Raw genomic sequence first — 16592 nt, forward strand, 5'->3', positions numbered from 1 at the left:
ACCTCCTACCTGTCATCTGTGTTGCGAAGCGATGGGAGTCGGAAACTTGTATTCCTGTCAAGTTTTGATTGACTTTTGGTCCTCTTTATGGAGCCTTTCAAACGTTTGCTGAAAAATCCCTAAAACAAAAAGGCAGAGGGATTGTAAGATGGTGGAATTCTTAAGAATCAAATTTTGCTTCCACTTTTCAGAGGCCCCTTTGTAGAAAATGGGTGAAAATATTTGCAATCAATATCAGAACAAGAGTTTGATTTATAACGTATCTGTCAGTCCAAATCAAATTGTAATTTATGCCATAAGCATCTTATAGACCCTTAAAAATTACTGCTACTATAAATTTATTTTATTTTTTAGTATTTTCCCTTTCATCTCCTTGCATCTTATTCAGTCTTCATATTAACTGTACTCACTTTAGTGGCTGAATGGAAGACAAATTGGAGTGGGGAGAGACTTAAGGCAAGCAGACCCTCCAGCAACTACTGCGATGCTCCAGGTAAGAGGTGATTAAGGCATTCACTAGAGGGTTGACAGTATCAAAGGAGGGAAGGGGATGTATTTTAGAGCTGTTGCAGAGGTGAAATCAGCAGGTCTTGGCAACAGCTTGGATATGGGGTGAGGGGGAGACTGAAAAAGTGAGGAAGTCCAAGATAACTCCTAGGTTGTGAGCCTGAGGGACTAGGTGGATGGTATTGCCCTTTACATCAATAGGGATGTCTGGAAGTGGAGAGGGTTTCAGTTTTGGACATTTTGACTTTAATGTCTGCTGGACATCCAGTTCAAAATGTCTGGAAGGTAACTGGAGATATGAGACCGGAAGTCCACAGAGAAGTCAGGGCTAGATAAGTAGGTATGAGAATCATCAGCATAGAGGATGACGATTAAATCCACAGAAACTGATGATATTGCTAAGTGAAGCAGCTTAGAAGGTGAAGAAAAGAGGACCTAGGACAGAGTTCTAAGGGACACCTGTGGTTAGTAGGTAGGACGTGGATGAAGATCCAGCAAAGGAAACAGAGAAGGAGCAGTCAGACAGGTAGGAAGAGAACCAGATGAGAGCAGTGTCCTGAAAGAACAGAATGATGAACAGTGCTCAAGGATGCAGAGAGGTTAAAAAGAATGAACTAGAAATAAATCTCCCAAGGAAAAGTTATCATTTATTGAACTCTGAGACTTTTTTTCTGGTGGTAATTGGCGAAAAGTACATGCATACCTGTGTGTGAGAGAGGAAAGAGAATTCTGGGAACAAAGGGGGAAATGTGCACCTGTGGAAAGGGAGGGTCGTTTGATTATTTGAAATGTTTATCTGACACAGTCTTATCAAATTTTGTTAAGTGCTTGATGTTTGTAAAACACTTGAATAGAAGCATCACATAAATACAAAACCACAGTAATATCCAAAATAGATAACTTTCATTAATAGTATCAGTTCTTCTGCTTTAAAACCCAAGTTATTTTATATCTCTCTTTGTATCATACTTATCTCTCTACTTCATGTATACCAGAAAAGCCATGGGATAACTAAAAAAAAAAACAAAAACAACTAAGAAAATCAAAATGGAATGTTTGGGGTTATGCACATTTGTTTTAGGTAATCCCTTTAATGTTTAAAACATTTCCTCTGAAAGTGTCAAACTCTACTTTGTTTCTCTAATTATAGCTAAGTCTGTTTATAGTGTACAATACATATTACGGCCTAATTTCAAGAATTAAACTGAAACCATTAGAAGAATAATTTTTCTTTCCATCAGTCATTTCATATAAATGTAAAATTATGATTGTATATGTTTGGAAGGAAAAGGAAGAATAAATTTGCATTGCTACACCCTCAAATCTAAAAAAAAAAATAGTAAAAACATAAAAATTCTTCCCAAGTTCCAGTTGGTTAAAGCAACTAGGCTGTCATACTTGAGTGACAAATCTAAAACAGCATACTGGTAATTATTATATACTCATTACTATCTGTCAAAACAAAGTTAGGAATTAGGAATTGCTGGTTAGAACTGCATTTTTCTTTGGAACTCAGATAATGTTAAAATAACAACAACAATACAGATCCCTGAAGACCTAACTTTGTTATCTGGACAAGTCTGGTAACTGAACTATAACTGCTGCTATGCAACCATTCTCAAAAGCCTCAGTGCTGATAATAAGAGACACTGACTCCGTTGCATCCCAGCACTGATGCTCCCTTAAGAGCAGGAGAAAAGGAAAAATCCTTCATGGAAATAGGGAAGGAGATCTTTTCCTTTCAAACAAACAGCAACACTCAGGCCTGATTCCTTATGACTGCTCATCCTTCACATTAGCGAACAGGAAATTAATGACTCTACTACACTAACTTTCAGTGATTCATTCCAGTTAAAAAAGTGAATTTAGCAACAGTTCCAAGACATCATGAGACTTGAGGAAAAGGTTCTTATCACCTGGAAAGGACATAGGTAAAAAAAGTGTTCCATCAGCTATTTTTAAAGCCCATATCTACATTTAATTAAGCAGTCTATATCTGACTGTTTCAGTTGTTTGGTTCTAAGAGAAGTTGATTATCCTTGGAAGAGGAAAAGGTCTTGTACAAAGTATTTGTTCCTTTTCAATCCTCCTTATGCTTCATATAAATCTGTGAGAGATTCAATAAAAACTGACCAGATTAGAAAGATGAGTCTTCCTGACTCCAGGCCTGGCACCCAATCCAATGTGCCACCTAGCTGCCCTTCACTTTCATACTAAGTTCAATACATGCTTGGTTTATTTGATTACTACACCAGAATTTATACTTGCTTTCTATACTTAATTTAACACTGTCTGCCAGCTCTTTTCCCTCTCAACTCTTTATCTTTTTAAATCATCTCTAACACACAAGTGCTCCCTCCCCTCTCTGTTTCCAACATAAAAACAAGCTCTTTCCCAGCACTGTTTAAAGTCCCAAATAAGTTTGATTCTGTGATAGAACTTTGCCGACATGTCCTTTAGGGCTGTCATTTTCACTACAAGTCCCTCCTGAAGTACTAGGTTGAAGTTTCACTTTCCTGCTTAGATTTAAATAATTCAAAGGTAACCCAAGTAAAATGACACACCATTTTTTTCTTTTTACCTTTCTTCCTATTAATTTTCTTTCTAATGCCTTGTCTTCCTTACTTTCATTGTTACTTCCTGGAGATTTTATTTTTCTGTTGTTATCCCCCAAACCTTAGGCACAGTTAATTGCATATGGTAAACATTAAACAATTATTTTTTGATTGAAAAAAGTAATGGTCTTGATCCTCAATGAGACCGTAATTTAGTTGGGGCGATAAAATGAACATACAACAATTAAGGAACAATTAGGGAATAGTTAAGTGCTGTAGGAATTCAGAGAAACTCTTCAAATATTTAATAAAACTAAAGTGACTGAACAACATAAAAGGTGAATAATAGTTTAAAGCTGGTCCTTTGGGCAATGCACTGAACCATTCCACAATCAAGCATATCGATGGCTTCAGCATTAGTAAATATACTCAAAAGAAAAGGTTGGCATTTGGTGGTCTATTTAAAGTACTTAGTCAATGTGCAACCATGAATATATAAGTCAATGAGGAGATTGGTAAAAATAGAATGGAAAAAATAATGCTTTATAGAGAGTTGATATTTTCCAAGCTAAAATAAAAAGAATTTCCAAAAGAACCAATACTAAAATAAAGTCAACCAATGTTTATAAATGCTCAGAGTATAGACAGCAATGTATTATATTTGGCCTCAAGCGAATTACCATAGACTTGAAGAGATAAATACTGCTAGGGCAGCACAGGAGGTTGGGGGCCTCATGGCCATGAAGACCTGCGTTCATGTTTGCCTTTGACAAATACCGTCTGGGTGACTGTGGACAAATCATTTCACCTTTCAGGGCTCCCTTCTCTAAGACCTTATATTCCTGAGAAGATTCCTCCTCTGGGAGTTTCCTGTATCAATGAAATCACAGCTCTAGTTTCTACCTCTATCCCTATCCATTGGGAGATAAGACAAGAAATACTAAAAAAAATTAAACAACAATAAATTATTGCAACAGCTCAAGGTAGAAGTTGATAAGCTTTCATAAAAGCACACAATTATTTGCCAAATGAATTAGAGAAACGATAATTACTATAGGACGTCAAAGGAAGTTGAGGTTTCTGCATGTTAGGATGCTTACGGAAAGTTTTGAGAAAGAGGGCAGAGTTTGATTAGGTATTGAAGAATGGTTAATAGATAGAAGGAAAATTGCATATGCATTTTCAAAGCACAAGAATATTTACTTGGTTCAAAAAAGGAAATGAGTACAAAGTTAGTAGTAAATAAAATAGTATTGTATTTCATCATATTATTTTAGGTACTATTTATATAAGTATATATAGTAGACACAGTAAGTATTTGAAGAGTTGATAATGTAGCAGTTCATTTGAATTTGCCTTAACCTATTAAATATTAACTAAATTCATATTTAAAATAATATATTAAAAATAAAAACTGAAATGCAAAGATCCACATTTGAACCAAATTTTAAAAAATTTTATGGCATTGTATTGTTAATGTATTTTTATTTAATTTGAGGATCTTTCCCACCCATTACTAGGTCCATATGACCTGTTTAAATCACATAGAAGTCTAAGTCACATGTGATAGGAGGAGTTTAGTGAATGAGTAGAACAGGAAGGGTGGAGCAGAGGTGGGAGGAAGTTGGTGAGAGTAGTTAGAGCAGAAGAGAGAGAAGACACAGGCAGACAGCTAGTACTGTGAGTGTTTGCTTGTGGGAAGGAGTTATGGGGGGCAGCAGCTGCTTGGAAAGGCTTGGGAATGGTGGTCTCCCCTGCAGTACTAATGTATATTGACTTCTTGGTTACTATGATAGCTTTGGCTTTCTTGTGTTTGGATGTGGCTTTCTGGTGAGTGGATAAATGTTTTTCTTCTGCCCTCTATATAGAGAGTCTGTTATACTTTGTGATTCAGAACTATGCTGGCATATTCATAGTTGCTGTTGATGCTGTGAATATTGCCTTGGTGATAGTCATATATAATGTGTCACACTAGCAAATGGGCCAGGAAGAATCAAAAGATTACATGTGTAAAAACAGGAATAACATTTATAGCAACATTAGCTAGATTAGAAAGTGATAAGAAACACTGATTATTGCTTTGGTGAAAAAAATGACTGCCAACTACGTTAAGATAATTTTTTTCTTTTAAGATTAATTACTACACATTTGACCAGATGTATTATATTACTGTTCCTCTTCAAAAAGCAATGGGCATTATTTATATCTAAAGACAAAGATATGAGGGTGGCAAGCACTTGTAAGAAAGGAAATAAAGTTACCCAGGTTCATGGGGTTTTTGTGGGGTCCAAAATTACAAGAAAAATAACTGTGGAATTCAAATTCTGAGGTTTTGATGAAAAGAAACCATGATAAAATTTCTTTATTAAGAAGTCCTGGCTGATAACATAAAAGGAATTGAACCAAGGTTAATGATGTTTAAATGAGGTATGACAAGCAGCATAGCACAGTGGAGAGAGGGTTTCCTTTGGAGTTGGGAAGATCCAGGCACCGGTTATGCCTAGGATATATACTTGTTGTGTGACCACAGACAAGACACAACCTTTCAGTGCAAAAGGAAACTCTATAAGATTGTAGTTCCAGTTCAGTTTTCAATCTGCATCTCATGAGGAGTCTCTCATATATATATTTTTTTCATTTTAAAAATAAAATCATGTCAGGACCCCCACTCCCACTCATTCTCTAGCCCCCAAATCCAACAATGAAACAGTGAAGCTTGCTGGGGGCTAGGTTCATAGCTCTGTCCAGTGTAATCACAGAAGTGAGTTAACTCCCCATGACATTCTTCTCTAGCACATTTATGCCACAGAATTCAAGAAACTTGGTTATATTTAGAGCCCTAACCATACATTCATAAACCAACACTACATTTAATAATCACAATTTATTTAGCCATTCCACAATTTGTGGACACCCACCTTGTTTCCAGTTCTTTGCTGCGACAAAAAATACTACTGTAAACATTTTTGTACACATGGATCCTTTCTCCCTCTCTTTAACCTCTTTGGGGGAAGGGGTCATATATCTAGCAGTAATATTGCTGGGTCAAGGGGAGGCAGAGTTTAATGAGACTTTGGGAGAATAGTGCCAAATCATTTTCTAGCTCAAATCAGTCAATATAGGAGAGACTGAACACTGGAAAGCAGATGAGTGAGGGGGTTGGCAATGTGCTAGAGAAGCCAGGAAGACGTCAGATCAAGGACACACATAAATCTTTTCCTTGGCAGAGAAAACAGAAGCAATTAAGAATTGAACAGCTCTTCCTTCTCTCTGTTGTCAATTGTCCACATTCCATCCACCTGAAGCAAATGTCCTACACTTTTCTGATCCTTTTTTTTCCTCTTCCCACATAGTTCAAAATCCTTTTATTATTGTTCTTGTCCTTAGCATCACTTGTGGGAAGGGGTTACGGGGCGGTGGCAGCTGCTTGGGAAGACTTGGGAATGATGGTATCCCCTGCAGTACTAATGTAAAGCTGCTAAGCTTTAGCTCACTCTGAGTGTTAGCATTTCTGACACAAATTTTACAGGATTGTGACATGGTTTTATAGTCACTTATCTCTGTTATCTCACCTTGCTTTCATCTTATCTATCTTTTTAAAAACTAACTTTTAGTTTTTAAACTCCCAAGAGTCCACAATGACTGCTTCCGATAAATCTTATTTCCTCCTTTCTAGAATTATTTTAGTTTGTGTCTTCAGAATTTCATTTTTAAGCATCTCCCAACCTTCTTGGACAGACTTCCTCTATACCATCTTATGCCTTATGACCCTACCTATCTGAACCCTTTGAAATCTGCTTTCCTAAATTTTAGGGTGCATGTCAGACTATGCTTAGATCGCACCCCCCATCACTTATATCGAGTTTCTGTCATTTCCAGCACTGAGCAACAAATTTCTCCCTATTAGTGAAAATCATTCAGAATGGAATCTCCCCTTGTTGGTGCCTCCCTTTTATTAGAATTTTTTCTCATTAATTATGAATTTTGAAATGTGAGCCTCTCAAACAGAACAAGAAGAATTAATTCTAAATGAAACTGAACTTCATAACAATTTTGTATTAAGTATATATGAAATTTAAAACAACAGTTACAAAGCTGCCCCATCTATTCTCTTGTTTTTTAAAAATATCATTGATATTCTTTTCTAAAAAGAAGTTTTTTATGTATCACTCCTGAATTCTTAAAAAAATCTTTACCAGACTCTAACATCCCCTTTAAGCTATCGTCTTGAACAAACAAATCCAGGACAACTAAGATTAGAAGAGAAATGGGTAACTGGAGGGAAAAAATCTTTACATTAAGTTTCTCTGAAAAGGTTTGATTTACAAGATATCTAAGAAAGTGATTCAAAATTGTGAGAATATGAGAACTATTCCCTAATGGCCGAAGGGTACATACAAGTAATTCTCAAGTTAAAAAACTAAATCTATAGCCATATGAAAAAATGTTCCAAACCACTAATAATTAGAAAAATGAAAATTAAAGCAACTCTGCAATTTCATCTCACATATGTCATTGACAAAAAAAGAAAAATGACAAATATTGAAGGGAACATAAAACAGGTAAACTGAAGCAGTGTTGGAAGATTTAGAACATTTTTTTCTTATGACTATAGATAATGTAAATTTCTTCACTTGAAAACTACCTGTTCATTGCAGTGTTGGAGGGGCCTAGTTATAGCCATTATAGTTATAGTCATTCCATTCTGACCATTTGGAATGGTCAAAAAGTTACTAAACTCTGCATGTCCTCTGACCTAGCAATACTAGGTCCATATCTCAGAAAAATCAGAGAAAAATGGAAAGGTCCTATATATACAAAAATATTTATAACAGAGCTCTTTTTGTGGTGGCAAACATTCCCTCCAAATGGCTGAACACATTATGCTACAGTATATAATGGAACATTGTTGTCTGTGTGCGTATGTGTTCGCCTTCATTGCCAAAGAAGACCATGCCAACAGAGAAATGATGACATGACTTGCACTTGACTTTGTTTTTTTTGAGTGAGGGAGGGCTGTGCAGGTCACCAGACTCACTTCTCCTCCAGAACCATCTGAATCTAGTGACCAGATATTTTTCGGGATGACTAGAGATGACCCAGGATGAGGCAACTGGGGTTAAGTGACTTGCCCAAGGTCACACAGCTAGTGAGTGTCAAGTGTCTGAGGTGAGATTTGAACTCAGGTCCTCCCGACTCCTGCACTGGTGCTCTATCACTGTACCACCTAGCTGCCCCATATTGCTGCCTGTAAGAAATGAAAAAAGAGAGTTTTAGAGAAACCTGAGAAGACATCTATGAACTGATGCACACTGAAATGAGTAGAACCAGGAGAACAATTTATACTATAATATCAATGTTGCAATATTGCAAAAACAAACAACTATGATCAACCATAATTCCAGAGCAAGATGATTAAGGACATACCCACCTTATGACAGAAAAAGGATACAAGATGTTCTAAAAGTCATAGTGTAGTTTTAAGCTAAATGAAGCAAGATTTTTAGTAATCTTATATATGTAGAATGAAACACATTTGGGAATTTGTGGGAAAATTTTTTTTATTGACTATGCCTATGTTTTACAAGTATTTAGCATTTTTAAAAATCTGGAATATGCGGTGGGGGAAGAGGTGGGAGGGAAAAATAAATGACTCATAAATGAACAAGATACATGAGATGAAGGGAAAATATATATTTTTAAAAATTTCTCTGAGAAGGGGTATATGACATAACAGATGAGAAAGGGCTCCATAATGCAAAAATGATTTAAGAGTTCTAGACATAAATGAAGCCTTTCCTGATCCCTCCAACTACTTATGTCCTCCCTCCCCATTTTTTTATTTTGTATCTCATTTATTTTCTCTATATTTATATACGCAAATATTTTCTCTCATATGTGATATAAGTTCCTTGATAGCAGTAATTGTTTCATTTTTTTGTCTTTTTCTCCCTCCAGTTTCTAGCATAGCAAATGCTTGCTGATTAACTGACTGACTTTACAATTAACCTTATTTTCTTTTTGGATAGGATTACTGAACTAGTAGCTGAAGATAATAACGTTGTGGATATACTTTACCTACAATTTAGCAGAACCTTTGATAAAGTACACCATACTATACTTTGGAGAAGATGGAGAGGTGTGGATTAGACAATAACACAATTAAATGAATTCATAATGGTATACATCAGTGTGCCATGAAGTTTCCAAAGAAGAACCCTAGGGATCCATGTTTGGCCTTGTGCTAATGAACATTTTTACCAATGGCTTGCATAAATGCATAGGACAGTAGTAAGCTCCTTAGATTTGTAAGTAACACAAAGCTGAGAGGGATAACTAACGCACAAAGGCAGGATCCAGAAGAGATCCCGACAGGCTAGAACAATGGGCTGAATCTAGTAAGATGAAATTCAATAGGGATAAATATGTCAAATTTTACCTTGGGGTATAATATTTACAGCATGTGGTAGGCATGGGAGGAAAGTGGTTGTTCTGAAAAGGGTCTAGGCTTTTTCATGGATTGCAATCTCAATGAGTCAGATGTCTGATCTGTTAGTTTTCAGTCTAGAACAGCTTCTAGGAGTTGGAAGGGCATAGTCCCACCATACTACATTTGTGATACTGTCATCACTACTGCATTCCACATTTAAGAGCATGGCCAGAGGAGCGCAACAAAGATAGTGAAGGGTTCAAAGGATCACATATTTGGGGCTGGAAGGGACCTGAAACTGAGAGTGGTTAAGTAACTTTTCCAGGGTCACACAGCTAGTAAATATCTGAGGCAGGATTCAAATGCAGATCTTTCAGACTTTAGGTCTAGCACTCTACCTACTGTGCCACCACAGCACACGTGATTCTATGTCATAGGAGTACGAAGTGAAGGAACTATGGATGTTTTGTTAGGGGAAGTTAGTTGAACATGAGAGTCTTTGAATAATTGAGAGGATGTCATATGGAAAAGGGGAAGGGCTTGTTCGGTTTGATCTCAGAGGACACAACCAGGAGCAAAGGATGCAAGTTACAAAAAGATCAATTTGGAGTTGAAGTCAGGAAAACGTCCTAATTATCAGAGCTGTCCAAAAGCATAATCAGACACCTTGCGAGGTACTGGGTTTTCCCTTTTTCTTGATGTTTAAGCAAAAGCTGGATGACAGTGGGGAATCCTTACATATATAGGTTGGAATAGGTAGTCACTGCTGTCCCCATTAATTCTTGAATTCTATGATCCTGTGATATTGTAACTACCCATATTAATGAATATACTTAGTTCCAAATCACTAATAGCAAATTTTCATCCTTTAGAGGGGATTTGATTTTTAGCAACAGCTCAAAGTCATTTGGAGATGTCTGGAGAATAATGGGTAATATCAATTTTAGTTAAGATAAAAAATGAAGTATAATTAAAAAACAATGAAAAGATTTTCATGAGGGCTTGTAAATTGGCTACAAAGGCAACATAATATCAGTTACCATTTACATAATACGATAGTTTACAAAGTGTTTTTCCTCAGAATTCTGTAAGGAAAGTAGTGCAAGTTAATTTTATAGATGTGGAAAATGATGCTAAGCAAATCTTGTTGGATTTTCACATAGCCCTGGGAGATAGCTGTTATTATTATTATTATTGCCATTTTACAGATGAGGAAATTGATGCTTAGGGGGGTTATTTCTGCAGAGAGGGGGTAAACATTTATACAGTGCCTACTGTGTGCTGGGCACTGTGCTAAGTGCTTTACAGATATCATCTCATTTGAGTCTCACAATTATGCTAAATACAGTACAGTCACAAAGCCAGCAGGAGAGGGAATCCGCATGTCAAACCAGGTTTCTGCCTACAAATTCTTTTCTTGCTACACTGTATCGCTTTTACAAAATAAAGTTAGAAACATCTTTGTCCATGTTTGTGAAATTTTAAAGATATGTTTGATTGACATTACTGACTGACCTACTTTCACAAAATATGAGTTATTTGTAAATAGAAAACAAGTACTTAAAAACAGCAACACTCAAATGGCTTGAAATGAACAACATAGAGTAAAATGACAACTAAAGAAAGAAAAACATTTAGTGTCATCCTTACTTAAAAAATAGAGGCAAGGATACTGAAAATAAGAAATGACAAGGAATAATGAGGCAAATGAATAAAGCAATTTAAAAAACTGCAAAGTCTTAGTCATCTGGGGTTATTTAATATTGGAACAAACAGCCCTACACTCTCAAATAACTCTTGGGGGGGGGGTGTCACTGTTACTACAGCATAAAAAATAATGACCCTGAATTATCAATAAAAGGTTAGCTTAGGTTTATTCTATTTTCTTTAAGAAGGTAAGGAAATATGTATCATGTTTGAGACAAAAATAGTCTAAAATGATGTTTCTTTTAGAAGTCTTGGTGTCTATGTAGTAGTTAAGTTATCCAGAAACATCAATTCTTTCTATCATCTTGATTTTTAATGACAGTGGATAAGTAAGGTGTTATTCTTATACCTGATTAGCTGCAGACTAATAGGGAACATGACAATAATCTTTCAATTCACAAAATGTAAGAATATCAATAATTGGAATAGGAATGATACATGAGAAAGGAGAGGTCCAGTCATCTCCAAACTTTTTTCACTGTATATTCCTCTCAGTTAAAAAAAAATTGAACATGCACCTCAATATATGTATATTTAAGAATTACATGTGTTGTTAGAGTAATACTTCATATATGATACATACATACAATGAAAATTTTAAGTGTAGGACATAAATATGAAATTAAACAACTTTTTTTAACATAATATGACTGGAAAGGTAGGTTGGGGGCAGGCTGTACATTAGCACAAAATACATTAAATGGGAAACCTAGTATTTTATCCTAGAGGTAATAGAAAATCACTAGATTTTATTGTGTTGGGCTATCACATGGCCAGGCTTGTGCTTAAGAAAAACCATTTTGGGGGTTCTGTGGATATCTGGATTAGAGACAGAAGATCCACTAAGAGGCCATTATGACAGGCCAAGAGAGAAGTGACAAAGGCCTGACCTAGGGTGCTGGATGTGTGTAGATAGGAATAATAAGACTGGACAGTGACTGAAAATGATGGACTGAGGATAGGGTGGTTGTTCTCTCAAAAGAAAGTGATGTGGATTTGGGGGACAAATATGATGAGCTATACAATGTATATATGAACATATCCAAACCTGCACATCCTATGCAATTCATTCTGTCCTACCTGAAAAGATAAGTAAAGGGCAGGCTCTTTCTTACTGGTCACTGCCCTGGAGCACAGACTGGCCTAGAGGTGCAGGCATGTGGCATGGCCTAGAGAGGCACTGGAAAGCAAAAGGTAGGGATGCTAGAAGGGTATGCAGTGGTAGCAGTAATGGGGAGGGGGGGGAAGGTGGTTCTTCTGATAACTGTCTAGCTGTTCCACTGGATATATAACTGCTCTGAGGAGACAATTTCAAGGGCAGAACAGGGGAAGCTAACAGCTTATGCAGCTGGGAAAAGGGGCAGAATTGGGGAATATTCAGCTATGCAGTTGTTTGAGAGACAACTCCTTAACTGACTACCTCAGGGAAAGTGGGATGTGACCCATCTTCCTTCCCTCCAATTGGGTGAGCACACACACACCTCTTCAGATAATGCCAGGGATCCCACTTTAGAGGCCACTGATCTATAGGTACTATCCCAGAGAACACATTATGGAAATCTCAAAAAGCATCAGAGAATATAATATAAGGAACAACCATGCATTCCCAGGGGAGATGAACTAGATGAATTTAATTTAACTTTCTCATCTCTAATTTCTGAGCTGCTAAGAATAACATGTCGCTAAGAATAACAACAAATTATTTCTTGGAACAGTGGGGACCCCTAAAGACTAGCTGTTGAAAACTTTTCATAAACTCTTGAAATAAACACATTTGATCTATCTGCTAGAAAGGCTGGTGACAGGAAACCTTAACATTAATGAAAAAAGCAGACTTTTAAGTTTGTTAGGGTACGTGTTTGAAATATGGCAAAAAATAAAGGGTAAAAAAGTTGATGTAAGGAAGACTTCTGGTTTCTCTGCCTGAATTCTAAGCAACAGTCTTAAATTACATGACATCAAATACGTAGCAAAATTTTTTCATTAGTGCCCAGGGAAAGAAAATCAAAAATAAGAAATCTAACATCTGTATAGTATCCTTCCTCTGAGAAAGTCAAAGTATTTTCTAAATGGTGACATGTCCAAGGTCAGGTATGTGGGTGCCTAATTACAGAAAAATCCCAGTCTTCTAATTACTGCCCCTGGTGGAGCTCTCAGTGGTCATCTCCTAGTTAAATGCTAATGATATCAAATCCTAGTACTGGCACTTTAATGGAATTGAAAGGGTAGAATGGCAGGTCTTGGAATCATCTGGTCAGGAAAGATCAGAGGCTCTTTTAAACCATGGCTACCTGATATTAATGGAGTGATGCTCCAGAGTGTCAATGGTCTTGCTGACTGCATTAGATATAAGCTCCAGAACAGCTAGGAGATTTCATCAGGTTTTGACCTTCACTTATGCTAGTTGCACTGTCTTTTGTTCCATTTAGCAGTACTCTTAATGAGCTTAAGAGGCAGACCAAATTCCTCTACATCTGATTACATTCTGAACCAGAAGCAAACTAAGAAAACCAGTCTTTCAGAGTGTTTATATCACAAAGCTTCTTGTGAAAATTATGTCTATTCACTGTTCTTTATTACTCTTTTACTTGCTAAATTTATAACTTTTAAAAAAGCACGCACAGTTGAATCATGAAGTGGTAGCAATGATCCATAACTATGAACAAAACCCATAAACAAAATAATGTACAGAGGCTGAGATAGTAATAGGTTAGAGTACTACTACTATTCTAGCTTTGGATATTTGGTGAACTAGACAGTCTTAAGTATCCAGTGTGAGAATTCTGAATAAATGTTTATAATATAGAAAAAGGAAACAGCAAATCTACAATGATTTAAATATATTGATGACATTATGAGGGCAGAAAGTTTGCACAGTAGGTAGTTTGCTTGGTTTTGAAGACTCCTGAAGTCTATCTTGTTTTCTTATTCCTTTACTCCTTACCCTCTGATACAAAACATTTCTGCTAAGACCTACCTTGAAAAAACTCAGTGGATGTTTTGAAATTCACTATAACTACTTTAGCAGGATAGAGAGATGGAATAGAAAAGGTCCACTTACCATGAACATTTATGAACAACGCACCTCTATAGTTTTCCTTTTTTATAGACCATTAATCACATAATTATCTGAAAGTTATTAAATGCTTGCTAATATATACCTTAAATAAGACACCATAAATTAGCTAATAAACGAAGCACACTACAAACACCCCTGATGAGGCAAGGGAGGTTTAAAATTTCAAATAAAGGAATTTAAAAAATTCACTAAATACAAATATGGGCATTATGTTCATGAAATTCATAAGAACATGTATATATAAAGTGCATATAGGGATGAGTAATAATTAAAATTTTTAAAGATATAATTTGTATTTGGGAGAAAGACTAGTTTTGTTTAAAGGGACACAAAGGAAACCAACTACTTTGAAATACAGTTGTTAAAATATTAAAAAACAATTCCCAAAACCAAACCAGATGACAGACCCGAGACTAAGAACCCCTATTTAACCAGAGGCATTTCTATGAGACACAAAGTTAACAGGGAGTATAGAGTAAGGGCAGACATGGTTAGACCTGCACTTTAGGAGCATAACATTGAAGGCCACGTGGAAGATAAATCAGAGGAGGCAGTGGCTTGGGTATGAGTCAGCCTATCAACAAGCCTTTTACTGACTTATTTAGTATGTTGTAAGCACAGGGAATCCAGATAAAAGTAGAAAGACAGTCCATGCCCTCCAAGACTTACATTCTAAAATACAAGATGACAAATGAACAGAAGCTGAAAAGAAGAGGGGAGATGGAGAAGACACCCAAGTGTGCTAAGTCAGAGCAGGAGCATGGGAGATAAATGGTGGGCAGGCTGGAGAGGAATGAAGAGGGCTGGCTTGGACACACTCCTTAAATGGAGGCTCTCAGATGAGTCATCCAATCAGAGACTAAAGAGATGGACGATACTTTTAATGTGTGAATTCCAGGGCTAGAGTGAGCATTAGGATGAAGAAGTTTCTAGGGCAAGGTAGAAGTCCTGGTAAGGGAAGATACGAGCCTAAACTAAGGTGGTGTTGGTGTGAGTGCAGAGAGAGGACATTTATAAGAGATATTGTAGAGATAAGACTATAAGATTTAGTTATATACACATACATACATACATATACTCTCTATGTACAAACACAATACACACATACATACATATACTCTCTATATACATATACAGTACATACACACACATATACATATGTATATGTATGTATATATCTGGTAAGTGAGGCTGAGGAATGGAGAGGTTGTGACCTGAGAGATCAGAAGGATGCTGGTGCCCTAGATAGTAAGTAACATGATAGCTCAAAAGAGGGGTGAGTTTTAGGAAATGGTAATGAGTTTGTTTTGCTTTGGATATACTGAATTTCAGACACCTGAATGTGTGCTCAAACATTCAGTCTGAAATGTCCAATAAGCAGCCTCAGTTTCCTCATCTGTGAATTAGGAATAATAACTGTATCTATTTCACAGGATTGCTATGAGGTTATAATGAGTTAACATGTAAAGTGTTTAGCAAACTTCTACACAAATTATTATTACTGTAGATGAGGTGAAGTAAAGGCAAAGGTCATCATGGGAAGTGAGCAGATTGCAGGATAAACCAGGAGATTAGGGCATTCAAAGGAAAATGGTCGCTAGGTATGGAGCCAGAATATCTGGATTCCAGTTCTGATTCTGCCACTTACTAGCAATAACACCATGAGAAAAACATTTCACAGAGTTGAACCTTGACTCAATTGTAAAGAAGAACTAATAATGCTTCTACTGACTACAAAGATTTAAGGATCAAATAAAATGTATGAAGAGTTCTATATAGAATTTCGTAGAATCAAGATGACTGATGAGTGTAGATACCCAAGCTAAACATGAATAAGATTTGAGCACCTAGCTGCTCTTGATTCAATTCAATCCAAAAAGTGGGGCTTACATTCTACTAGGGGAGACAACATTGTGTGTGTATGTGGGGGGGTGGACATATATACATACACACACACATATAATAAAGACCTATAAATACAAAGTCATTTAGGGAAGGGAGGAGGCAGAAGGAAATGCTTCATGTAGGAGACAGCACTTGAGCTGAGTCTTGAAAAAGCTCAGAGGTTCTTTGGGGCAGAGGTGAAGAGGGAGGGTACATCAAAACTGGCAGAAGACACACACAAAGATTCAGATATAGCAGAGGGAATATCATCGGTGCGGAACAGCTGGAAGGCCAGTGGAGCAGACTGGAGAGTGCAAGAAGACCCATGAATAATAAAGACAGAAAGGAACCTTGGGCCTGAATTATGTAGGGTCTCAAGCACTCAAGAGAGCGCTTTGATCACAAAGGCAACAAGGAGCTACTAGTTAAA

At 36.6% G+C, this 16592-nt stretch overlaps 1 protein-coding gene across 9 annotated transcripts in view; it reads right to left on the reverse strand.

Annotated features, from left to right (window-relative positions):
• RASAL2 (RAS protein activator like 2) overlaps positions 1 to 16592 on the reverse strand; it is a 358420-nt gene that overhangs the window by 50157 nt on the left and 291671 nt on the right. For all 9 annotated transcript variants that reach the window (XM_072648552.1, XM_072648551.1, XM_072648550.1 and 6 more), the window contains one exon: positions 10 to 119. In XM_072648552.1, the coding sequence (XP_072504653.1) occupies positions 10 to 119 (110 nt within the window). The remainder of the gene's footprint in view (positions 1 to 9; positions 120 to 16592) is intronic.

The sequence above is a fragment of the Notamacropus eugenii genome, chromosome 2 (genome assembly GCF_028372415.1).
Source record: "Notamacropus eugenii isolate mMacEug1 chromosome 2, mMacEug1.pri_v2, whole genome shotgun sequence".
Lineage (NCBI taxonomy): Eukaryota > Metazoa > Chordata > Mammalia > Diprotodontia > Macropodidae > Notamacropus > Notamacropus eugenii.